We start from the raw sequence: 27,369 nt of genomic DNA on the forward strand, positions 1-27,369 counted from the left end.
TTCATGGCCCCAGCAATCGTTTTACTTCTAATATCAGAAATTTCTTGGCGGCGCGGTCATGCTGAGAGGTTTTCCCACAAACGGCCGTCACAAACTGCCTCATCGATAGTGGCGGGCACGCAAGCATTTTTTTGAACGCTTATTGCAGCTGGAAAGGGTTAAACAGTCAGACTAGCAAGTCCACGGTTACACAAGAGCACTCACTGGGAGTACAGTGGACGTTAAAGCCATCCTTTACCTGATCTACAGGGCCGGACTTCACAGGTAAGAACAGGAAGTGCATCAGGTTCAGCGGACTCCTTCACTGCGTGCGATTAGGACAGGAACAGACCCTCTGAAATAAAGGAAGGAGGCAGATACAAATCAAACTGTTGAAAATTAGCTTGGTTGGAAATATTTCATGTGTCTGTCCGTACTGAGATTGATGTCCAGCACACTCCAAACCAAACCCTGGCACACGTCCACTCAGTCAATCTGTTTTTGGGGTCCCAGAGTCCTAGGGAGGTCCCATGAGCTCTGTAGCGCCCCTCAGTGCCAGTGATATTGTCCCCATGTTTTGTTCAGTGCCAGTATCTATATGAGTTAGTGGCAATGAATATTAACTACGAAAGCATGATATATCTGATGCTTATTTACAGCTATGAATACATATTCCTTTAATTCCTTGAGCCCTTCTCAGCTGAAACGCTGTATGAATTTATTAGCCCCCACACTGGTGGGTGGGGGGATTGCTGTGGGGGGCATCCGGCTATTTTCGACGAGGCCCCGCCATATTTTCACCTTTCGACTTTGCCAGGAATTAGCAAATCAAACAGCGCCCGTGACTTTCCCCGACGCCCCTAAAAAAAGCAATTATCAATAACCCGCGCTCTCCGCCGACTCCTCGTCAAACACTGGACGAAAAATCTAATTACATCCCAGACCAGAATTGATAGGGCTTACCGCTGTTTTTCCTGGAATAATCTGCATCAATGTCAAGCGCTGTCTCCTTCCCTCACCCTACAGCCCAATACAGCTTCCTCCACACACAAACACACCCTTATTTTCTTTTGATTATGGGGCTGTTGTTTTTCTAAAAAAAAATAAAATAAAATATGGGCAGGGTTTTGAATTGCTAATTGCGCTACATCACATGTACGTTATTAAAAAAAATCAACCTTGAAGTTTCCGCCTGGTTTGGCCATCAAAGGAAATTCCACACCTCTCTCCTCCTCTCGTGGTCTTTCTTAGTTGGATATAGAGAGCGGGTAGTGAAACTGAACTCCATGCACACACCAGAGTCCTCACGGTGTGAAGCCGTTTCCTCGAGAGTGCCGGATGCCTTTACTTGTGTGTGTGTCCATGTATGTGTGTGTGTGTGTGTGTGTGTGTGTATATATATATATATATAATATTTCCTGTATTATACATTTTGTATTTGTGTATATATATTCACCACTTAGGTTACAGCTTTACCAGCGCACTTAATTAAACATGTCTAATTCCCCGAGAAACATTAAATAATAAATGATGAGGAAATATGAAATTTTCTTTTCTAACATGTATTATTCATACGCGGTAATAAACGGCCTGGATTTCCTCCCGCAGATACAATAGCGATATTTATATAAACGCAGCGGTCCGCAGATAGGCAGCCCACAGATTAGCCAGCGTGTGCCGGCCCTGAATTCTTGTAGACCCAAATGCGTGGGCTGACATTACTCATGTGCTAGCGATGGTCAGGGCCTGGTCGCGCTGCAGAAAATGACTCATTTAAAAAGAATTTAAGACCCAGCCTAACCCGATAAACATGGCTTCCCTTGGCATTCAGACCTGTATTATATGGTTTTTTTTTTTTTTTTGGATGTCCTAAAGGGGCCTAAATATTACATTTATAAAACAAAAGGTAGTGTTTTGTTTGTTTGTTTGTTTTAAACTTGTGAAGAAGGTTGGTTCGGTACTTCAGTACTAGGACAGTATCACTCAGTACAGCTTCACTTGAATCACTTACATAAATTTTTTCCCTTTCCCCGACCGGAAAACAAAAAAAAAAACCCACAGGACTGAACTGGTTCAACTACAAAAGCAATTTATTCAAAAACCATTGATTGGGGGCAGATTTTATAACTCGCACAGAGGCATTTGACCACACCAGGGGGTAAACATGCTAGGGAGTAGCAACTCTTATTCAACCTATCCTAGCAGTATTGGGGAAAATGTTAATTTAGCATATTAGCGCAATGGCTAATAATGTTAGTCTTCAGCTCTGTCAGATAGTCACTGCCAAGACGCTCCCAAGCAGAGGTAGAAGAGACCTCTAATGTCATCCCCTGGAAAGAAAGAAAGCCAGATACTGACACTTTGATCGCTTCGCCGTGCGCTGATCTCAAGATCAGCGACCTTAAAAAAAAACACTCTTTTGAGGTTGAAATCTGATCAATACGGGACTCGAATGAAGCGCGGCGCTCGGTATTCCGGTGCGCCGACCGCTGAGGCCAGAGAGATTAAGCAGAGCGTTCCCTCTTAATCCCGCCGAGCGCGAGCGCGAATACAGATGAGCGCCGCGGCGGGAAGCTGCGCGCGTGATAAAGGGGCGCGTTCGCCAGGCGTGCGGGAGACGGAACGTTCGGGCCTCGATTCCTTCAGAACGCGAACTTTCAGTCAAAATTCCCGCACAATAAAACGCTAACGTTTCACGCGGCAATTGCCAAAATGAACACGTCAATCTAAATTCTCAGGAAGAAATAAAAACTTTTTGCAAGCTGAAGTGAAGGCCAAATGCTGATCTTACACATCACAAACTTTAATATTATTTTACCCTGCTTTCAGAAAGAGACCTCATCTGAATTAATTTTAATATTCAGAAAGATTAGGAGGGATAGGGCCTTCTGATCGAGTAGTTGGTTTTAAATTGTAAATTGCAGATAAGCAAAAATGTTAATTGAATCCAGGCCTAAGAGTGGCCAGACCGGTAGCATCTTGTGGAGATGTTATAGGAAAAGCGGGGAAAAAGGAAAAAGGTAGATGTGAGAGAGCAAGAGAAAGAGATAGATGAAGAGGTGTCGCCAGGCCGGACTCCTGGGAGCACTGACTCAGACTATGACCCAGCAGCTTGTCACTTCCCCTCCAGTCAGCAGTCCGCATGGATGGACTCTGACGTCCTCACACTTCACTTTGAGCCACCGCTCCCCGACCGGTCCGCCCAATTCGCCTGGAGGCTAGCCGTAGTCATCGCCATCACCGTGCCCGTGAATATTGTCATAATCATCGCCACTATCATCACAAACATCATCACCATCCCCATCAACATCCTCAGCACCATCAAACAATGTTTTTTTCCCCCTCTATTGTTAATGATTTTAAACACTTATATGCAGTACAATGGCTCTTTACTGTCTCCCCTCGGCCCCCAAAACAAATGAATGCCAATCCATTAAATATGAAAACAACAGGTGTGTCTTACCAGCTAACATGTAAATTAATACATGACACATTAATAAAATATTTGTTCATCATTCATATTACAAGAAAATCATGTTTTCTGGTGACTGGTTTATTGAGTTCTTATTGGGGATAAAGAAAGCTCTCAGACAGATTATTGGGGATCAGGGGGGCACCCTTAACCCTGGATCCAACCTAAACTCTGACCCCCCGGCCTAAACCTTGCTGACAATTTAGCAAATCCCCCTTTGTTGCTATCAGAGGCTAAACAATGTACATATTAGTCATAAATCCGTAATGCTCTTAAATGCATGTGTCTATACGACACAGGAGACCAAAGCAAAGGGGGTTTTCCATATAGAAGATGCCCAACGCTTCACGAGGACTGGTTCGAAATAAGGAACACTGAAGTACACTTTGCTCAGGGCAAAAAATGAACTGTTTTAATGAACAGGGTAGGACATCTAGGGTAGGTTTCAACATCTACAATGTCTTCTTCAAAGTCAAAAAACACAAAGTGTTTCCCATGTTTTTGTATTAACTGTATTATCCCTTTATTCCTGCTTGTGCAGAATAAGGTTTGGCTCTCAGTATTACATTGGAGCCACAACCAATAAAATCTATACAAATTAATTATTTTTTTCTTTTGTTTTTGGTTTTTTATAGTCCGTCATAGAGAGAGAAATGATGCTGAAATGGGCTTCATCTATTTCTTCAAGCTGTTTTTAGATAGCTTCTGCCAAGACCACAGGGAGATATGGAGATCCTTGAACCCAGAGAACCCAGACTCAGACATTGTATTTCCAGAGATGTAATTAAAGATGGCGATCACTGATCTTGTCATTTGTAATTATTAACGCCAGCCAAACACCAGGAATATCATAACCTCAGGCACAGTCACAGACAGGCCCTAATAGCTGTAAAATGCATGATCATATGATATACTGTATGCATGTTTTTCCCTCTATAGCTACCAATTTTGGAAAAGGCACCCATTTTAGGAGGGGGCCTGGAAAACAAGTCTAAGCATTTTATGATTGGCAGGCACACCATTTGTCATTGTTACATCATGGAAACACCACGGCAACCTGACTGGTTGCTGCAGTTTATGATTTACAGAAAGTTATGAATGCCTCGTATGAAAGTGATATTCATGGTTTGGAATGGAGCATAACTGTTGTTTTGTTGTATTGTCGTCACGGTTTCAGGTGGCCACGGAGAAGAGCATTTGGCAACCCTGTTCCAAAAGGCACAATCCTTATGCCTGCCAAAGAAATAAAGTGTAAAAAACAACAACATTTTTATCGAAAAATATGGTCTCCCATCTCTCAGGCGGCCATTGAATCACCAAGGGATTGCATTTTTTCCAGTTTGCGTCGGAATACGAAGGAGAAAAACAAGACAAAAACACTTCCTTTCCGGCCGTGTTATGTTCATTGTTTTGGTTGGGAGAAAGCACACTTGACTTCATACATTTCTTGTTTTGCGCAATCCATCAACACTGGGAAAATGACAGGACAGAGGAAGCACATGATGTAAGCCTGGTATTGCGTTACTCGATTTCTTAGTTAATGAGAAACCAAATACTAAGAAAACGGCTTTTCCCAAGGAACCCCGGCTGGTTTTATTTTATAAAACATCTTCTAAAGAAGCAATGATCGAGGCCACCCTTTGTTATGTACATCACAATGCGACACCTGCATTCACACTTATGCATTTTATGCAAACAAGTTAAAGGATTTCTACCATGCGGATAACCGTGGTGAATGTTTGTTCTGTTTTTTGTTGTTATTCTCTAAAAAAGATCAAAAATCAGATTTAGAAAGGAAGGCAGACCGAGGTTCAAATTGCCTCTGCAAAAAGATATTTTTAAAGGGCGAGATCAAATGAAAATGCCACAAATGACCTCCATTAATGAGTACTTTATAAGAGCTTATGTTTCAGATACAAAATAAATTCCACTGCCTGGTGTCCCACAATGCAAGTGGACTGTGCTGCAGCGGTGCACAGATAAAAGTTTCTAATTATAGGTACGCGCCACTCTGCAGTCGTAGGTCAGTTCCTGAGAGTCTACTCTATCCAGGAAGGCGTGGCCCTGCACAGAGTCACCTGAGACAGGTGAGGAGAAGCGCTACCTGTAGAAAGCCACGTCGTGTGGAGCTAACACCTGGAGACCGAGCCTCACACCTGCAGGAGACCCAGTTATCACAAAGACTGTGAGGCCCCAGCACACCTGCAGGCCTCACTTAACCTCTGGCCCACCTGTGCCTCCTTCTTTGCCTTTTATGCAATCGCTTGTTGTTAATGTAGACCCGGAAGGAAACACGTGTTTTCCCACACTCTTTTTCTTTAGGTAACCATTAAAAAAGAGACTACATTTATTTTGGTCATCTTATTAAAAGGAGCTCATAAATGGAATGCATAAATTGGCAAAATCAGGGCAGCCCAACCCTGTTCCTGGAGATCTACCGTCCTGTAGGTTTTCAGTCCAACCCTAAAAAAGCACACCTCGTTCAACAGCAAGAGATATATTTGAGCTCTTAATTCTTAGAATCAGGTATGCCAAATTATGGTTGAAGTGAAAATCTACAGTATGGTAGATCTCCAGGAACAGGGTTGGACAGCCCTACTCTGGAACGATGGGGCAACTGTGCAGTGGGAGGAAGAGCAGGTGGAGGGATGGGGAGGGGAAAGGGGAGAAGTTTAATTTAGATAAATATAAAGCAGGAATTTCTTAAATACTTCCAGTTCTGACCACCAGGGACAGGCAGATAAACCGCTGGGCTCATTCCTCAATAGTCCTGTGGCTCATAATTCATAAAGAAAAGTCTATTGCCAGTCACCATGCCCACAGTTGCCATTACTTGATAAACAATCTGTGGCATTGCAACTGAAATTCATAAAATTATTTCACGGTGGAAAAAAAAAAAATCTATTTAATAAAAATATATATATATTTTAGTAGTAACACTTATGACAAAAAAAGCTCACAGAGAGAAATATGTTTTAATAAATAAAAATGAGAATTATTTCAACAATATTATCTGAACATTTTTTCTTGCGCAAAAACCCTGACACAAAGCCATTTAACACTCTGCGCAAAAAGGTTTTTTTCTGTTGTATCAGGAAGGATATCTACCCCGAAAAGTTATACAAAAAAAAAAAAACTAAACAAAGAAGAACAAACAAAACAAAGACGACGAGAATAATGCGAGAGAAATGCAGGAGTTTGAAAACAGATCTGATCTGGAGATGGGCCTGTGTGTCTCATTCCGCCAACAAACAATGCGGTAAATACAGGGGGGGGGGAAGGCGGGGGGGGGGGGGGGGGGGGGGGGGGCGTCACCCTACGCCCGTGTCCGCCGGTCACCGCGCACCTGCAGCTCGGGTTTCGCCGAAAGACGACGCCCCGGCGAGGCCTTTCCGCGGAGCCCGCCGGACAAAAGCAGGGGCGCTAAATCCACACCTCCCGCCTAACCCTCCCCCCCCCTCCAAACCCCCCCGGCCGCCACAAAAACGCTTTTGTCCGCCGAGATTCAAACGTGTCGCGAACCTCCGCCGTTTTCGTTTATGTTTGTTTTTTTTTCTTCGCCCCTCCGATGCTAAGCACCGAATGGTGCTACAAGACGTGGCTAAAAAAATTTAATATTTTTTTTTAAAACGCAGACCTTTTCTGCCTTCTTAAAATTTGTGTATCGATTGGACGGGAGCTTGCTAGAGGAGTGTGTGAGTGTGTGTGTGTGAGTGTGGGTGTGTGTGAGAGAGACAGAGATAAAGAGTATGAGTGTGAGTGTGTATGTGTGTGTGCATGTGTGAGTGTTTGTTTGTTTGAGTGTGAGAGAGTGCTTGTGTGAGTGTGTGTGTGTGTGTGTGTGTGTGTGTGTGTGTGTGAGTGATTGTGTGTGTGACAGAGACAGAGATAAAGAGTACGAGTGTGAGTGTGTATGTGTGTGCGTGTGTGCGTGTGTTTGAGTGGGAGAGAGAGAGTGCTTGTGTGAGTGTGTATGTGTGTGTGTGAGTGTTTGTTTGAGTGTGAGAGAGTGCTTGTGTGAGTGTGTATGTGTGTGTGTGAGTGATTGTGTGTGTAAGACAGAGAGAGAGATTGAGCCTTATTGTTGTCTGTCTCGTGACTCCAAGATTAATGTACTAACCTTGGCAGAGTCTCAATCGAGCACCTGTTGATGATCAGGCTCAATTTCCCATGATGCCCGTTGGACGCCGCTGTTGTGACTTATCCAGCGAATCCCTCTACGCGATGCAGACATTACTGCGTTGCTCTGGGACATGGAAGCACCACACTCCACCCACAGGGCTGAAACAAACTCCATTTCAGCTTGTTTCCCTCGTCATTTTCTTTACGAACAATGGTGAAAACTGACTGCGGGGAGAGCCACATGCTTTAGCGTACTGTGTGTCCCCCCAAAACCGTGCATAAACAAATACATTTTTAAAAAACCACCTGACTCACCCCGGACCTCCTCTCTCTCATGGGAAAACCATCGCTGGGGCCTTCACGCTACTACAAAACCCTGACTCGAGACCCATTTCTGAGAAGGTCATGAACCTGAAAGTGTGTAGTTTCCAGAATGTTCCAGAATGTTCAGGTCTCATAGGCTTTTCTTCTTCTCTTGTTTAGGCTTTGGATTTCTCCACGCGCGGTAGAGACTCCGTGTACATCAGAGGAAATCACGGGACAGCCGGTCAGCTTTTACCGCCATTGAGCGAAGCTGTGGGTAACAATGCACCCAAAGAGCGGGCGGGTGAGCGAGGCACAGACTCCGTCGCCGCCGGCGACTCCTGCAGACCCCGCTCGAGCGCTGCGCTTCCGCGAAGCCACGGCAACCAGCAGCGCGCCTCTTCTCCGTCAGCACGTTAAGGCCGTGTGCTAGTCCTCTCCTTCTTCTCATCCTTGTACTTTTTCCTTTTTTTGTCAACAACCCGACCCCCCCACCCAAACCCCCAAGTGTCCAGCGATTACTCCGAAAAGCCAACTTGTTTCCCGGAAATGTTGGAAGGCTAACGATTGCAAATCGACAAAAACACCACGAGGAGGAACAGTCCATGTACTTTAAGTTAATAACACAAGTATTAACAAAAGGAACTACTGTCATGTAACACACACCAAAATGTGAAATTCACAGGAGGCATGTTTTTTTTTTAATAAGATCAGACCCCCTACCTAAAAACAAGGGCTGGCCTGAGAAATTTGATATTTAGAATAGAATAGTTTAGAGTGATCTATAAATGATCATTTTATATTTCCATGTTAACAGTACAACTGGGGCAGGCCCCGATAGGTAATATAAAGCAGAGGCCACAGGAAGTGGGGGAACGCACAGGGTAACCCCGCCCCCTCTTTAACCCCGCCCCCCGCGTCGTCTGATCCTGTGGTGCTCCCGAACGCCCCGTCACTCAGCCAGCGGGGTCTCCACGGCGTGTACGTTCAGCGTTTAAAACCCGCGACTTTACGCTGCAATCAAGCTCCACTGCCGGCACCCCCCTTCCCTTCCCTTCCCCTCCCCTCCCCTCCCCTCCCCTCCCCGCCTGGCCCCGTCGGGGCGTTCCCGCACCCTCCCGGCGGCGTCCTGCCCCCTTTGTCCGGCGGCAGCGGCGCTCACACACCCCGCTGAAAAGCCTCCGTCGGCTAACACAGGGCATAAAGCAGCCGGAGAGAGGAGGCAAAGTGGGGCTCTATTGTGAGGCGGGCTAATCCCCTCTAAACTGCTTGTCAGACACGTTAGAGCCATTGACGGGGTCAGGTGTATTGTGATATTGCTCTTTTTTTCCCGGAGCACGTTCAAGCGGCCACACAGGTTAGGCGCAGAGGCGGAGCGGGTTCGAGCCGGGTCTGCGGCAGGGCCACAGCGCAGTAAAAACAGCGGTTAGGGGACTGGCCTTTCCGCTGCGAGGCTGCGGGGTCAAATCCAGATGGGGCACTGCTTACAGCAAACAAAACTTGGGCTGAATTACCTTAGTGAAAATACAGCCGGAAAAATACTGAAAATAATGCACTCTGTGTAGTTTTAAAAAAAGTTATCATTTGTTTTTTAATAAATTAACCAGTGTTACTCTGGATAAGAATGTCTGCTGAATGATAAATGTAGTTTTTACTCAAAAAAATACAATTTCAAAAAATTTTACTTCTAGTGATCTGTTGGTGTTGGTGATGACAAAAAAGAAACACTAGCAATTTTGAGACAAAGTGGAGGATGAATGCCAAGGAATACACATTACAGTTTATTTTATTTCAGATTTCTTTATTGGTCACGGTAAAAACATAGTAAGTATACCATTCATAGAACAGACCAAAAAAATGAAATAAATTAAAACCCATGAAACATCATGGGATTGCGATTGGCTTATTTTGTGCGAGACGAGCCACAGCAGTGCTTCACATGACGCTCTGTGGTCTTCCCATCGCCGTCGCCGCAGAGCGCCGTGCCACGCCCCAAGGTCAGCTGCAGAGCATGCTGGGAAAGGGGCATCGCTTCGGTGACATAACACAGGCGCACAGAACTTGAGAGCGAGAGGTTTTCAACTTCGCTACCTTCAGCCTTCTCCTCCCACGTCTGTCCGTCCGTGAGTGCGTTTCTGTGTGTGTTTCTCCCATTCCATCACACTCAGCTCTCATCGCTAACTGTGTAGCCAGTTAGTCCAGAGACAGCCCCTCACAAACACTCATTAAAATCTGCAGTGATTTTACTGATTCTGTACAGTACATATAACTCTGTAAAAAAATCCGTAAAATCCACATTCAGTGGGCCCCAGAACTTCCATAGGTTAATGGTGGGCCCCAGAATGAGTTCGGGAGAGTGCCCCCCAATAAATATTGAACTCACCCCCCCCGCTCGACAAGTCACATGGTGGCAATGCCCCTGAGAATCACTGGAGAACATGTCCCATTGTTTGAGTGCACGTACACACACACACACGCGAATACACACAAATGCACTCGTTTTGAAATGCACTCAAGCACACAGTTAAACAAGGTCGTGAAGGGACCTCATTTCTTGCAAGGTCAGGAATGTCTTGATTTTGTATAAGTCATTCACAGGCAGACCCACATACACACGCGCACCAGCAAGCACACGGTGACGTACGCACACGCAAACGTGCGCACGTGCGCATAAGCGTAACTACTTCCTCTGGCCCCCGATCTCCGCCGCGTTCCAGACGTGCAGCGTGGCGGCGGCAGAGAGGAAGAGGAAGAGGAGGAAGCTGGCCTGGAACCCCGCCCAGTCCACCACCCACCCAGCCAGTACGCTAAAGCACAGCTTCCCTAACACCTCCAGGGTTGCCAGGAAACTGTAGTGCGTTGCCTGGAGACGGGATGACAGACAGACAGCTATTAATGTTTACCCTTAACCTGTGAAACACCTGGATACATGGCAGAGTGGAGGGGAAGACCAAAATGCCAGTGGCTCCTCCCCAATTAATGAATCAACCATTAATCAACTGTCTCACTGGGATCACAATTAGGCATGCAGCCATTTCAGTAAAGAAGGATGGCTTTTCAAATTTTTATGAAATGTTTTAATAGTAAATGAAAACAAGACAAGTCAACCTCACATGTTTAAGAGTAGTAAACAACCTTAAGAAGAGACAAGCTGCGGGTCAGGCTATTGTAGCTAAGACAATAAAACAGGAAGTAATAAACCAAAGAAAAAAAACAAAAAAGGCTAAAGAAACTCAGGCCTGTAAAGGAGCAAAAGAAGGAGATGAAAAGGAAGGAAAGGAGGAAGCAAAGGAAGAAAGAAGAAACTTGCAAAAAGTTTAATTTCATTAAAGCGTAAAAAAGGCTACACACCGAGCCACTGATGCTAACGGTGTGATTAGCGAGGACCGAACGCCCTTCTTTATCACGTCGAGCAACACGACCAAAATATTGCGCGAACGGCGATATCGGCGAGCACGGTTCGGGGCTGGGGAGGTCTACCAGGCCGTTTCGCGGAGACACGGAACCGACGAGAAGCGCCATTATCGCCAAAAACCGGCTTAAAGTATTCGATATCGCTCCCCTGGGTTTTCACAGTCAGAGTATCGCCTTACCGCCATCCGACACCCCCTTTCAGAGCTCCCCGGGACAAAGCAGGAGCTATATGCGTCACGAGAAATTTCAAATTAACCTGCGGGGCGCCCTCATATTTTGTTATTATTATTACTGTCATCATTAAATGATTAAAAACCTTTATTTTCCCTAAAATTACACACAGGCCCAGATGCATTGATAAGCCGCCTCGCCCCCTCCCCCCCCACCCCGCCGTGATACCTCTTCATCACCTTCATAGCTGACTGCTGACAGAAACTTCCCGAATGATCACCGGGAGGCAAAAGTGGCCTATTTTAAACAGGACAACAGCAGTTATGTACAAAAAAGAAAAGAAAAAAGGAAAATTGAAATCTCACGGGGGGCTTCCGGAATAGCCCATCACAGACCCGGCTGATTCTCTCTGCAGTGATACCGGGGGAGGGGCTGAACTTATTCAACAACTACATTTATTTTTTAAGAAGGGCCAATTACAGGCACTCTATAGGACAGAGTAACTGTTTGGCTCTCAGCATGAAGCCTCTGTTATGAGTTATGACGGGTTACATAACTCCAGTCTCCTGCTGTGGCTGGTCTGTGAAGTCTTAAAGTCCCCTCTCACTATAATCTGCACTGTTCAAGTACACAGGCCAGTGAGTCTCAACACTGAACACTGAAACTGCGATGAAGAAAGTGAACAGCTTTCAGGTGTGTAGGAAATATTGCCAGAACATCTCTGCATCTCTGCATGCAGTGTGATTGGTTGTGTGGGTGATGGACAGGTGTGAGGGCGTGGCTCTTACCTGCATTCTCTCCTGGGCTCTCTGTGTGCAGTGTGATTGGTTGTGCGAATGATGGACAGGCGTGAGGGCGTGGCTCTTACCTGCATTTTCTCCTGGGCTCTCTGTGTGCAGTGTGATTGGTTGTGCGAATGATGGACAGGCGTGAGGGCGTGGCTCTTACCTGCATTCTCTCCTCGGCTCGCTGTGTGCAGTGCATCATGGTCGTGAAGGTGAGGGTGGTGATGAGTCCGCCAAGGAAGTGCTGGGCAATCAAACTCAACACGGCTGCACCTGGGAAAGCCACAGCAGCCATCTTTAAAAGGCACAGACCGCCCAGTCTTACTTCACTTACTACAGAGCAGCACTTCCGCATTTGGTATGTCCAACCAAAATGTTCCCTGGAATACAGGTGTAAAACCCAGTAACCAATAACATATGCACAAACCAGTGAGAAAATAGTGTTCCTGTACAGTAAAGAAGATAGACAACCTGCACCATCGGACTGACTGTGTCACATGACACCCTAACACACCACACAGTCACTCTAACTCTCAACCTTTGGTTGTTATAGAATCCACCAGCCACACAGTCCTTAACGTTGAGTAATGAATTCAAGCAGCATGAAACTGGCAAGAGTTTAATAGCTTAAATGTCAGTCAAATAAAAGAGTGTTTCAAAAAAGAATCTCCATACAGCAGAGATTACCAAATAAGGAGCTCCCAACAACTAAATTAGAAAACCTTACAGAACGAAAGGGAGTGTCTCACTCTATATAGCTAGCTACTGCTATATCCAGCTCAACAGAACTTCACAAACGAGCAGACTGCTATTTCGCTACAGATTCTCGCGGCTCCTTTCATTGGCTGCTGACAACAACAGGAAACAGGGGGGAAAAAAACAGGAAACGGGAAACAAAAAGTTTCCCGCAACTTTAAAACTGTTCAAAACGGCGTCAGCTAAGACAGAAGCGCGAGGGAAGCAGAAAACGAGGCGCGCGCGGTTTTGGTATTCCAGGGCGGGGCCACGCGCGAAGGCGCTAATAAAAGACGCAGCGGTAACCTGCAGTCTCCCGAGCTGTCGACCGTTTCCACGGGAGGCTAATGCGGACTTTGCGGCCAAGCTCAAGTGGGATCGGCGACTCAGCCGGGGGTGAGGGCACGTGTGGAAAAACAGAGAACTCACAGTTGGGGGGGGGGCGGGGTGAACGGCAAGATCTGAGGCCAGAGAAGGCAAACTGGAGCCTCCCCGCTATTCACCCAAACATGAATTCCCTCTAAAGAGCGGGAGAGACGCGTCGGCGTCGAGCGCCGCCCGCTCTCTCTCAATAATTCACCGCCGATGTGGAGTTTTGCCTAACAAGACTTCTCGATTACCGGCCCCCGGATCGGGAGACGCCGGGCCGTCTCATCCCAGCCAGGGGTTGTCTCATATAATATTTAAACAGCAGCCAGACATCCGGGGGTCTTTGTTCCCCGCGTCTGTGTCAGGAACGGAAGACGGCGAGGTTCACACGCCGCCACCGCTGCCACCGCCACCGCCACCGCCGACGACGAAGAGAGGCCGCCGAGCCGGGGACGTGGCGAAGAGGAGGAGGAACAGGAGGAGGAGGAGGAGGAGAGCGATAACACAAAGTCAAACAACTCCGATGTGGAGGCTTTTCATAAAATAAACATCCAAAAAATGTGCTGCTAAGCGAAAGCTTGAGAGGGGGTGAGGGGGGTGGGGGGGGAACTCATTTCCGAGCGACGCCCGTCACTTCCCCGTGACACGCGGTGGTCTCCGAGGCGACTGACGAGACTTGCGGAGCGACGGAGGAAACTTTCGGAGCGCTCGAAACGCCGAAACGTGAACGCTGTCTCTCTTTGTTAGCGCGCTGAGGAGCGAGGACGCTGCAACTTTTTTTGTCACGCAAGTTCGCAGTCAGCGGGATTGTGATTCCGCAGCGCCGATGGGCTCAGGAAAAAGCGGACATTTCATGCATTTTAATGCCTTTCATGCTTATTCTCTATAAAGAGCCAAGGTGGTGAGGGATGGAAGCAGGCAATAAATAAATAAATAAATAAATAAATAGCCAAGTTTTCCTGGAAAACAACAAACCTGTCTGCAGGCACCAGGTACATGCTGAATCAAATCACTGAATCCTGCTTTATTTAGGCACTGTTTCACTTTTTTTTTTTCCTGTTGCGCCACCATCCTGGGCCTTGGGTTAGGCAATCCAAAAAAGTTTCCTTTTTTAAGATTTGGCTACATTAAAGTGGTAGAGGGAGGACGAAAGGATGGAAAGAATGTTCTCGTGCTTACCCATCCACCCCCCACCCTACCCCACCTGAAACAGACGCTCCAGCCGGACAAACGAATGTAACTGTACCCTCTCCTCCATTCAACAGGATGTATAGAGGAATGAGAGAGCTGGGAATGGAGCAGGTGAGCAGGGACAATGGGGGGGAGGGGGGGGGGCTGGATTACATCATCCACACACACACACAAACACTATGCCCCTGAGCACACACTGAGCCCCAGTCCCAGGGATGCCCCAACAACCTGACGCCCCCCCTCCCCCCAAAAGAAGCAGGACCTATGCCTGGGCAGGGCCATGCAGGATAGCAGGGATAGTTATAGTTATACTCTACTGACCCAGTGGGGTAATTTGCCCTCTGCATTTGACCCATCCTAGCTATTTAGGAGCAGTGAGCAGCCACAGTGTAGCACCCAGGGACCAACTCCAGTTCTGAGGCCAAGTGCCTTGGTCAAGGGCAATGGCAGGAGTATACCGAGCCTGACATGTATGTCTTCTGATGCTGATGTCTTTTGAGGATGCCTAGCCGGGATAAGGAAGGTGTTTGACCTTTTTAAGTTCACTGTTTAATGTTAAATGCATTCAGCTAACTTTGCTTGCAGCATTGACATAGCGTCATCATCTAGATGCTCCAACCCAAATGGGCACTGTTCTCACCACCTTTCTCACTGTCGCCGTCGGGCATCATCATAATCACCATTCCTCTTTTAAAGTAATCTTTATTCGTCCCAATTTATCAAGTATATCTTCATCGTCATCATCATCATTATCACAGCTGTGGAGAATGCAAGCTCCTACTAACCTTTGATCAGGACAGAATGGCTCCGGAAACCAAGGAGGCAGGTCTGAAAGGCCATGCTGACCAATCGCAACATAAAGGTGTTTCTCATCAGAGATCTGACACTGCAAACACAAGGAGTACGGTTTTAATATACAACAGTGATATCAGCAACCAGTTGTTTTATATTACGGTGATATCAGCAACTAGCAGTTATATACCGCTGTGATAACAGCAACCAGTAGTTTTATACCACTGTGATATCAGCAACCAGAAGTTTTATACCACTGTGATAACAGCAACCCGTAGTTTTATACCACTGTGATGTCAGCACCCAGTAATTTTACACGACTGTGACATCAGCACCCAGTAGTTTTAGAAACTGTCCTTGTGGCATGTGACGTGCGGGCGGCTGTTAGCGATCTTTGGCCGGCTCTCGGCCCAGCGCCCCCCCTCAGCCGTCGCTCGCCGCTAATTGATTCGTCGGCGGAAGTGCGTCCCCCCGGTGGGCCGGGTTGGCGGGGTAATCAATATCCCAACACGACCCCGCCACGACGGGCTGATTAAGCGCGGGGTAATTAGTGACCGTCAAACGTCTCGCGCGCAGTCAGTCAGCCATTAGCTCGCCCCCGCCCGCGGGCTCGTCCCGCTGCCAATCAAAACGACCGTCGGACGCTGTCAATCAAACGAGGGGAGTGGTGGGGGGAAAAAAAAGAGTCACCCCCGGGGGTCTGCGCTGAGCCGAGCCGAGCCGCTGTTTGTGTCGAGGGCTTTCATAAGCCGCCATTAATCAGGCTAATCAACCCGAGGCCTGGGGACTCATCGCGCGGCAGAAATGAATGTATACTTACCCCCCCACCGCCACACCACTCATTATTTCACAGAATCAGATATTGAAATGAGACAAATGTAAGACTGAATGCATTAATCTCCCCTAACTCTTGAGGTACTGCAATTTCCCTATATATTAACACGGCACATATATTCCTTCTTTAAAAGACAGAAAAAATATATAAATAAATTATGCACAAAAAATCACTAAATGTGAACAATAACCTATTGTACATACTGTATAGCCCATCATCAGCACATTTATAATCCATGATATCTGTAGCAAATGAATAAAGTAAATGAGCGTTCATATGGTTTCTTAATTATTGCTCTTTTGTAATTATTTAGTAGCTTGGAGCTGACAGGAGCATGTCATTTTATGAAATACTATTATTGCCGAATATTAACAACAGTGAAGTTCATAGTGAAGTAGCTCACATGGAAGGTTAGGTGCAACATAAATAAGACTGTTTTGTTGTGGATACAAGGCAGTCAGAGAGAAAAGGGTTTCCTCCCTGTATGATGTGGTCAGCTTGTGGCCCTTTAAAAATGAAACGGCCGAGCTTTCTAAGTCTCAGAACACACGCTAGTGTAAGCACCTGTAACAGATCCCCCACATCCTGTTTCAGGATAACTTTCCTACTACATATTTAAGAGTTAAACACACCGTGGATAAGGTTTAAAAGTAAGCTCTCAACACTGAGGGGGAGGGAGGGAGGGGGAGAGAGAGCAAGGGAGAGAAAGAGAGAGAGCGAGAGAGAAAGAGCAAGAGAGAGAGAGAAACAGAAAGAGATTAATAATTGAATTCACCGTTTTATTTTTATACCCCCCCCCCCAAAAAAAAAAAAAAATTCACTCATGAATTCCAACAATTTTGGAAATGAAACAATAATACCTAAAAAATAAAAAAAAAAGGGAGGAAAAAGATCAATTTCTCTGTTCCATTAGCGGCCACAGGCTCAGCCACGATCAGCAGCATCTCCGCTGCTCTTTATTACAGGAACAAAAGCAAACCTTGTATGTCACTGCTCAAAAGCTCACCATGTTCCTACGGTCTCTTTTTTTTCCACACCCTCCAAACGCTGCTCTCTGTTTTCAAGTCTCGGAAGCTTCTGAAGATGAGGAGGAGGAAGGAGGAGGAGGAAACTCAGCATCGCGCACAAAAAAAAGAGGGAAAAAAAAGAAAAAGTGGAAAAAGTCTTCCTGATGTATCACATGCGCGTCGGGCGAGATAAGATTTACGCTATTGGGTTACAGACGCAGTCTCTCTCTATAGCGGGTCAGTTTTTGGCTGGTCAAGCGTTTCAGATCGGGCGGGATAACTGTCCAAATTAGCTTTTAACAGCCTGAAACTGAAGCAAATGAGGGAGTGAATAGGAAACTCGATCTGGCGGACGAGGAAGTTGGACTGAATGCGCTCGGTGTCGGGTAAATGTTACAATGCGTGTGAAATCTTACATTCCTGCTTTAGAGTCCTCTAAATGTAACACGGCGCATTCAGGCGGATTTTAAAAGGTTATGTTTGCCGGGGATATTTTCAAAGTATCGTCTTACTGCCTGGCACAGGCTCAATACGTGGATCGGTTGATCGGAATTTACATCTAAAAGAACGTACAATGAACGGAGGAAAAAGAAATAAACAGATAGAAGAGTGGTTGTGTTTGATTTGATCCTGGCTTCTACTATGTTGTTAGTTTAAAAATATATATTTATATATTAATTTATGACCAGCAAATGCATTTAGTTATAAAAACAGTTACCATACTGTATTTACTACCAAGAAATTACAGAATGAAAGCATAGGAGTTATTAATAGATTACATCACATTTGCTCTGAGCAAGATAATGTAAGATTACGTACAGGCGTGTGGACGGTATTACGTAATGTACAGACATGTATTCTGCATAATTGCCTTTTGGGGGATTGCAAAACACACCCCACAGTTGCAGGTAGGGCAAAAGGGAAACAAAAACCTGAATACCGGTGGTACTTACTGTAAGGTCAGCGACAAAGTTTTATCAGCTACTATAACTCATTAAAGGCTCATATTTTACACACAGATTAGCATTAAAAATAGTAAAATACACCCTAATGCACAATGTAGGGAATGCAAAACTCCTCCTCAAAGTGGTATAAAACTATTGTTCACTGATATCAAAGTGGTATAAAAGTTGGTTGCTGATATCACATATTATCTCACACTTGTATCGTTAAAAAAATCGACCAGGTGCCGACTCTTAGGAGGAAGAACGAGAATAAGAGAGCGTGTATGGATCTCCGTCTTTAGGCCGAGGGGCCTGTTCAGCAGAGACGGGTCGTGAGGACGTCCCCCGGTGGCCGCCCCCAGGCCTTGCACCGCGCGCGGCCGGATTTCCAGCCTGGAGCCAGGGCCGTGTGAGCTTCAGCTCTGAGAAGCAGCCACACCGCCGCCATTCGGGCTCTGAGGCGCCACTCAAACTCGGAGAAGGCCAGAGCCACAGACACCAGTCTACTCCACAATTCATTCCTTTTTTCATCTTTAAACTCCAAAGCATTACAATATCATATCTGCGTGTTAAATGTGATGTCACTCCTACCATCACATTAGGTAGGAGTGTACATGGAGTGTTTCTACCATGTAGGTTCCTGTAAGGAGGATATGATATAACCCGATGGCTTGCACTCAGGCAAGGCCCAGGTTTGAGTCAGGCCTGCTAAACACGAGCATACTGGACGTGATGGGGTGTACCTTAAGTTACATGAGCGAAACCTGTGAATAAATACACACGTACCAACTTATACCCATTCTTTACATTCAATGGCCAGGGTACGTACTGCGGGTGTGTGCAAGCTGATCCTAGATCAGCTGTAAAAGTATGACCTGTGTTGGACTGGGGCTTGTTTATTTTCCCTGTTCCTTAGAGCCGCAGAGCAGCTAGCAGCAAAGTTAATTACCCAGTGTAGCAAAGCGGAGTGAAGAAAACTCTCAGGGTTTCCCTTCCCGAGCAAACTGGTAAATGTCAGAAGGCTGACATGTCAAACTGAGGAAACAGTCACCTCAGACACACACACACACACACACACACACACACACACACGCCCTCACACACTCTTTAGATTCCCCTTCTGGGAAAGGCCAGGTGACTACAGCAGCTACCTGTACTTGGAAAGTAGCGGGCCACCGAGGGAGGAGCCAAGTATGGAGAATCCCATGGCAACCACGGAATTCCAGAAGCCCAGCTCTGCCGCGGTCATGTGATGGTCCAGGAGGAACAGGGGGAACATGGTCACGGCTCCTTGCTCTCCTGTGGGGCAGACAGAGGGATTATGTCACTGGTGAGGTCATTACTTATGACATCACAAAGAAGGGAATGAACAAATTAATTTTCCCGCAGTTCAACCCTGTTGATTGCAGTGAAACCCTATTAGCTTCCCTGAAACTGTCTGCTAAAACTAGTTTAACCTTCACCAAACTCCAAAAAACGACTCTCATCACCTCCAAACCCCATATCTCTTTACATCAACACGGGCCTGGTAAGAGCTCCACTGAATAGCTAGCCACTTTAAATCACTTATACAGCAGCAGATCATGTGACGCGCGCATGCATTCTGACTGGATATTACTCAAAGTCAGCAGCATTGAATGGGGAGATGCTGCAGAACTGTTGCAAAAGTGTTGCAGCTCGGTTGCAGATAGAGTGCGCTGGGTGCATCCTGGGGGGATCCAGTTGCAAGTGATAAAAGTTGCATGCAAATTGCCTTTCCTGTTACATTACCTTTGCACAGTCCTGTGATGGTAAAAGACTGCCCTATGAGATCAAGGGCACAAATATCACACCCTTACCGAAGAAGGAAGAACTACTCTTGCACAAAAGAAAAAAAAATCAACAGAAAACCACAATGAAATTAGACCGTTAGCGACCGTTGGCAATTGTCCGTTGTTGACGCGGCCAACCATAAACTTTCCCAGGGTTTTCAGCAAAGTCAGGCAGTCATTAATAAGGCCCTGTGTGGTGTGACAAACCCAGTGGAGCAATGCAATGCTTTATTATCTTCTCAATCACTGAGTCCTTTTCACCAGCATGCTCCTGGTACACTATATCTGAGCAAGCTGAAAAGGTATGAAGATGCATCCACGTGTGTATGGAACTCTCATTGCCTTGGATAACTTTATCCTCTTCATTCTTACATAGATACGAATCTAAGCCTGTTGTAGCTAGCACATATAAGAGGTCCAAGTCAGAATTAAACCCAGTCATTCGGGGAACCAAAGATAGGCAGGGCAGACACTGAAGACATGGCTGAAATTATAAGTTAATTTGCATTAAAGCTAAAGACCAGCTAACCCGCACGTGTTAATTGCACGTGTTAAGTGCGCGTGTTAACTGCATGTGTTAACTGCACGCACTGACGCAGGACTGGTTCAATCGAGGGCAACACCGCGGCTTCACGTTCTCCGCGCGTCTAGCTGGCGTCGTGCAAGCCGTGCAAAAACTGAAAAAAAAGCTGAAGAACCCCGATGACTGCAGCGAGCAGGCAGGCAAACCAATATGTCCCATACTGAGATAATGTCAATAATAAATGCGTTTCATAGAAAAGGGAAGGAAAAAAAAACAGCCTTTCTAATGTTTTTCTGCTTTCACGCTGAAAAAGAAAAGCAGATAAAATAGACATCACACTGCTTTCAAACTGGGGAAATGGTGGAGCAGATTTATTTCTTTCTTTCTTTCGTTCTTTTTTTTTTTGCTGCGTGGAGTCTACTGATCATTGTTTTTCGCCGAGAAATAAAAACACTGAAATATTTAGAGTGGTAATAATTATTTATGGAAACTGACTTGAGAAACGGTGACTTCAGATCTGGCGGTGGTGTGAGTGACAGCTCGGAGACTGCTGTCAGAACGTAACGAGCGACTGCCGATCTTTCCGGGGGGGGGGGGTGGGGGGGGGGGGGGGGGAGCATGGGGGGGGGCTTTAAACACAACAAAAAGGATTTATCAGACCGTTTCCTTTTTGACGATGCAGAAAAAAATACTGATACTGTTGAGATCCTCGGGGTGAGAATAACAGCTAAACAAAAAGCGCATTACATTTGATTACGTTTTCACCTTATTTTTGTGTTGATTCTTCCCATGGAAGAAGTATAGCGATGTTAAGTAGCAGGAGCTGAACAACAACACCTGAACACCTACAATGCACACCTCCAGCTTTTCACAGATCTTTAAAACCCAAATCCTAACAAACTGGATTGGTTACACATTTGATCCTTAACTGTAATGACACATTTTATATTTTCAACACTGCAGATTTCACTCTTTCGTCTTTATGCTAGTGGTTTCTAATTATAGGGAAGATCGTGGACATGGAGGGGCCTCAGGTGATTTGCATAATATTGCCGATAACCTGCCACAGTTGATTCTTTTAACACACAAGGCTAGTAATTAAATACCAAATTTCTAAATACTAAATAGAGAGAGGTTTACTAGACTATAACCTTCAAAAAGTAGAAAATTATCCTAAATTTTCTTTTATACGGCAACATAAATAGGCTTCCCTCCACCCAAGCCAAGGACTAGAGTTGAAAGGTGAAGCGGCCACGGCTCAACCCCATTGCACTCGGGGGCTGGGTGCTTATCGGCACAAAGCATTACCCAGCATTCCCGTCTGTGTCCCACAGTGCTCGGTGTATGGGAAAAGACCTCTCCTCTCTTTCTCTCCCTCTCTCTTTCTTCTAATAACTCAGGTCAAATGCAGGTAACCCGACCTCCCGTTCCTCCGCACGCAGGTCAACGCGTCCACTTGACTTCCCGCCGCGCGACTGGAGGACCGCCCCTTTTCGTCACCTGACCCCGCGGCAGGAGTCACCGTGTCAAAGTCCTGAACGGATCGATCGCGGAGGACCCGGGGATAAGCTGCGAGGTCGAGGGGCCGTGTCACTTCCTGCGCTGTCAGGGGTGTGGTTTTTAACACTCGGGGAAAACTGGGAGGGCGTTCAAAGGCGATCCCACGCGAAATGGAGAAATTCCTTCAGATTCGCACATTAACAGGGGTCACCCTGTCACTGCTTTCAACACACAGGCTAAGTGCAATCCTCTAGGACACTTAAGATATAATAAAAAAATATATAGTTCTGGAATGCGGGGTAATAACATTGCAATGTCGCTATCAACATTAGCATTTGAAAGAGGGGATGAGAGAGGAGAGGAAGAGAGGTGGGGAGGTGAAGAAGTGGAGACCTGGGGTGTCTCTCACGAGGGAACCCAGACGGGTTTGGGATTCGTTAATTCATTTTCTCAGCATGACCCCACCCCCCACCCCCCCATCACCAACAAACACACACATACGGGCCAAACCATCCTCACCCCTCAGGGGAATATGTGGCCCTGCCGTCCCCCATGTCCTGCTGTGTGTGGGAGAAACACAAAGACCCCGCCTCCCAATATCCCTCCCCCACCCCCCCAACCCACCCCCCCACCCCCTTTACCCTCCACCTGGACTCTTCCCAGGGAACTACCAGGCCATAGGAACATTCCCACTCCCAGACTTCCTCCATCCCTCTCTCTCTCCCAACCTCTCTCCATCCCTCTCTCCACCCTCATCTCCCTACATCCCTCCATTCCTGCCTCTCTTCATCTCTCTCTCCCATCATCTCTCCATCCTTCTCTCCCTCTCTCCCTCCCTCCATCCCCTCTCCCTCCCTCCATCCCCCTCTCCCCCTCTCCCTCCCTCCATCGCTCCCTCCCTCTTCGCCCAAGCAGACTCCGCATCTGACCAGACAGCGCACCACAAGCGGCCGCTCACACGCGGGAGGGGCCCGGGGCCCGGGGCCCGGACGTCACGCCGCGCCCGATTGGCCGACACGCTGGGAGAGATTACAGTTGGCTGGTCATTTTAATTAAGCTACTGCGTTGGATTTACTGGAAAGGAAGGACTGTTGCGGCTCCGGCTCCCCCTCCCCCCTTTTTTCCCCTTCCCAACCCTCCCCGCCCCCCACCCCCACTGTCCCTGTCCAGCCAACCACAGGATGACAGTAATGATCCTTTTTTCATTGCCATCTCGTCATTAATGTAAGAAGAGGCAGCCTGTCAGCAAGCACAGTGCAGTTCTCTTATTCACCAACATAAAGGAAAGGTTGTAGGTCTAGGCTGTACGCTACACAGATGCGAACATGCATTGAAACCAAATAGACAGACACTACTGGTTAACTGAAACCACAAACTTCAGAATACACGTCCTGAATCTACGCTCATAGTAAATCTGTTGTTGTCGGACACTTGAGTTTCTGTATTGCTGCCGCAAGCCCAGCAGAGCTTGAACAACGTGCCAAAACACTCGATAAGGGCTCGTTGCCAGAAATGTCACCTTTTGGACATAGACGGGGGGGGGGGGGCAAGGAAAGAGAAGCACCCCCCCTCCCCCCCAAAGACAGGTTACAGGCGTGAGCAGTCTCAAGCCTGCTGTTTAACCCACTGCTCAATGTCGGTAACCGTGGATCAGTCTGATTTGTCATGGGGGGGGAGGGGGGGGGGGGGGGTGGGTCATGGGGTGGAAGGGCAGAGGAGGGTGGGGGGTGGGGGGGACTGTGTGGCTGTGTGGAGAAAAAAAACGGCTGAAGCAGCCAAAGAGAACCTGCACTCTCACAGTCTCATTTCTATATATACCCACATGTGGCAGACACAAAGAAACTATAATCCTTACATAATCCCCTTCTGTTCAAATGTTCATGTTAATTCACTTGTTCAGTATTGCCCGGTCGGAGTCTATAACGAGCTGGGGGGGTGGGGGGGGGGGGGTCACACAGATAATAAAAATGAGTCTGTAAAACTGAATCTCTACAAAAACACAAAGGGGACGAGACAGCGCGCCCTGTTGACACGAAAGATGAGTCTGTAAAGCGCGGGGGGGGGAATACAACTTTCCCTCGCTGCATGACAGCACAACAGTGACACCATGTGGCTGCGCAATGAACTGCGGTGAACGCACATTCTTATGAATATGGACTTGGCTTTCATGGCATTTTGGTAACTGATGCCCCTTGAATGAAGCATGAGGAAAACTGGAAAGGTAACCCTGTAAAACACCTGAATCCTTGCTGAATTTTAATAGAGACCAAAAACTGATCTTCTGCTCAGATATGCTTCATAAATAAAGGACATAAGGATTGGACATCTGGATAAGGACACCTGCTCAATAAATACATGTAAGTGCAATCTACAAAATGACCAGTGTGAGGCGCTGTATATTTACCCAGTTTGTAAGTGAGGACAAAAACCACAGTCCACACGGTGGAAGGCACGGCCAGCAGCTCCCTCCAGAGTCTCCAGGGGTAGGGGCCGCCCCCCTGCCCCCTCCTCTCCCAGGCAGGGCCCTGGGACGGGGCGGCGTCCAGCTCGGGGTTCCTCCAGGCGCACAGCGTGACGGCGGCGTAGACGCAGCCAAGCACGGCGAAGAGCGGTCCCCAGCCGACGGCGTCCATCAGCACCAGCAGGCCGCCGCCGGCCAGCACCGAGCCCAGCTTGTAACCGACCACCTGCGCCGCGTTGCCGTAGCCCACCTCCTCACGCCGGCTCAGCAGCCGCACCGCCACGCCGTCCACCGCCACGTCCTGCACCGCCGCCAGGAAGTTCATGCACAGCAGAGCCGCGGCGACCGCCACCAGATCGCTGGCGGGAGAGAGCGCGGCGCTGGCCACGCAGGTTAGTGACAGCCCCGACATGCTGGCCAGCAGCCACTTCTTTTTGGTGCCCACTTGGTCCACCAGCGGGGCCCAGAGCACCTTGAGCAGCCAGGGGAAGTAGAGGGCTTTGGTCAGGCCGATCACCGTCAGAGAGTGGCCCGAGGTTCGGAGGTAGATGGGCAGCAGGGAAGACTGCAGGCCGTAAGGCATTCCCTGCACAAAGTACAGCAGCCCCAGAAACAGGAGCTTGGAGTTCATGTTTTCCCCTCTGCCAGGGCTCGTCACCTCATTTTGTACCTCCTGGGAGCCTGAGAATAAACTGGGGGGAAAGGGGCGGATGGGACGTTGGAGTAAGTCCAATTATAAAACAAACACCTTAATAATGAAATGTGCTTGTTTCAGTTTTGCAGGGTTAACTACCAGACTGTAGATTAATCAGGAGCCTAGTGAGGCAGAATGACCTGTTTTTACCACTACTAACAGTTATGGTCTTAGGTTGAAGTGTTTGCTGTTTCTAACAGATTACATCAATTGTATCCTCGCATTCCGATCTGGTAAAGGCAATAAAAGTTTTTTAAAAGTGTTTAAAAACATGAACAGAAAACCAGAAATATAATGTACATGCTTACAGCACACGTGCAATTCTAGTGATAAAATCAAGGGCTAAGTTGTATTCTAGTGAGCTTGAAAGCACGTCATCATAAACAACAATTTCCATTAAGTTTTTGTTTTTAGTACTGGTTTGTCCCGTTTGTTCTGCCTCTCTACAAATCACTATAAATTGAAAAATTGTCATTGCCATTATTGCTGTTGGCATTTTTAGAAGACCACAGAACTGGGTGACCATGACAATTTAAGGGCAGGGTGAAATTTCAGATCAATTAACTTAGCTGCTACTTTTATTTTTTTAAATCTGAATGCACAAGTGTTTCTGGTGACAGGTCTGGAAGTGGGCGTGTTAGGTAAATCAGCGAGAGAAGCCCCTTGGTTATTTCAGCAAATTTAATTCGTTACATTGCGAAATGTGGAAAAAAATCAAGGGACGTATAGTTAGGAATATGTTAACACCAGTATATTGCTGCGTTTCATTTTCACACAAGGAATGGCCACTAACCATAACAGTTAACCCAAACCAAACAAATAACATTTTCTGTGGCAAGTATCTACACAGCAAGATAGCTGGCCAGTTAACACGTACCTAGCTTTCTTTCCATACTGATAAGTGCTGTCACGTTAAATAACACACTATCGCTTTCTAACTTTAAGTATCGCCTAATAACGCCAAGACACACAAATTAACTAACACGCAGTAAAAATAAAAATAAATGGTGAAACCAAAGATTTTCTTACCTGTGGTCTATTGTCTCCCAGTTAACCGCTGTTTCAAAATTCGGTGCTTCCTTGACACGCCAAGTTGCCGACGTTGTCGAACAACGAGCTTGGTAAAGACACAAGCGCGTGCCATTCGTGGCGTAGTAATGTTACAGCGCCATCTTGTCTAATGTGGTCATATTTGGTATGACAGTCATGCGTTTGACGTAACACTCAAGCCACACTCATAACATGGCTTGTTAATGTCGAATTTTGAATTGATTCTCCAATTTAGAAAACATATTCCGTTTAATTCTGTATTTTGGACAACGTGTTAATTTATCCACAAACAAGCCTTCTTGCTCAGAAAGTCGTATAATTCCTGCAGCGCAAAATATTGTCAGAATTTCTGTTGAGGTTGCAAATGTTGCAAAAGCCCCTGGGAACATAATGTCACTGTACAAAACTTTAGAGACATTTGTGATTTCTTGCTTTAGAACACAAACCCCCTGATTTCATTGTATAGCCACTTGGTCATCAGAAACTTCTGTATCTAAAACTGGGCTGCCCATCCCCTGTTCCTGGAGGTCTGCAGTCCCGTAGGTTTTCATTTCAATCATAAATGGGCACAATAATTAGCAGTAATTAGCAGCTTAACAAGCTCTTTACCTGTTGAATGAGGTGAGCCTCGTTAGGGCCGGAGTGAAATCCTACAAGACAGAAGATCTATAGGAACACAGTTGGGCAGCCCAGATCTAAAATAACATTCATTGCACACAAAAACCGTGTGGAAAATTGCAAACACATACAGCATTAAAATTAAAATTCTATATTTTTCAAACCCAGAAAGTGATCATTTAAAACTGACTAAACATCTCCTTAAACTTTCATAAAAAATATTATTGGCTGAAACAGTTGCTTAGTAAGTACAAAATGAGCAAAGTTTAAGATATGACTTATTAGCAGAGCCAGTATATTTCAATATTTGAATTAAGGTTTTCTTCATTTTTGAGTTAAAATATACACACTAATGTGAAGGGACTGAGGAGCATAGACATTCTTGTGCATTTTATGATAATTGTCTCAGAAAATTAATGTTTCAATGTAGTCCCTGAAAACCTATGGATTTAGGGTTCATAATGGTATAATTCAAATATCTTTTTTAAAGAAACATTATTTACCATTCCATATTTAACATTATATAACTTTCCATATTTACTTGTGGTGCAGTGAGTGGTACTGTTGCCTATACAGCAAGCAGGTCCTTGGCA

The 27,369-nt window shown here is 46.4% G+C and overlaps 1 protein-coding gene across 2 annotated transcripts; it reads right to left on the minus strand.

Annotated features, from left to right (window-relative positions):
- Positions 1–172: 172 nt before the first annotated feature.
- Positions 173–26,240, minus strand: mfsd3 (major facilitator superfamily domain containing 3). 2 transcript variants are annotated; one of them, XM_035379672.1, is made up of 6 exons: positions 26,138–26,240; positions 24,358–25,106; positions 19,271–19,418; positions 15,327–15,427; positions 12,410–12,519; positions 173–334 (listed from the first exon to the last, which is right to left on the minus strand). In XM_035379672.1, exons 2-6 carry the CDS (start codon positions 25,043–25,045, stop codon positions 302–304), a joined length of 1,080 nt encoding a protein of 359 aa, XP_035235563.1. In that variant the 5' UTR covers positions 25,046–25,106; positions 26,138–26,240; the 3' UTR covers positions 173–301. The 2 variants fall into 2 exon arrangements, with proteins under 2 accessions (XP_035235563.1, XP_035235562.1); XM_035379671.1 differs by lacking the exon at positions 173–334 and adding an exon at positions 9,663–10,739.
- Between the last annotated feature and the right edge of the window lie 1,129 nt (positions 26,241–27,369).

The sequence above is a fragment of the Anguilla anguilla genome, chromosome 10 (genome assembly GCF_013347855.1).
Source record: "Anguilla anguilla isolate fAngAng1 chromosome 10, fAngAng1.pri, whole genome shotgun sequence".
Taxonomy (NCBI): domain Eukaryota; kingdom Metazoa; phylum Chordata; class Actinopteri; order Anguilliformes; family Anguillidae; genus Anguilla; species Anguilla anguilla.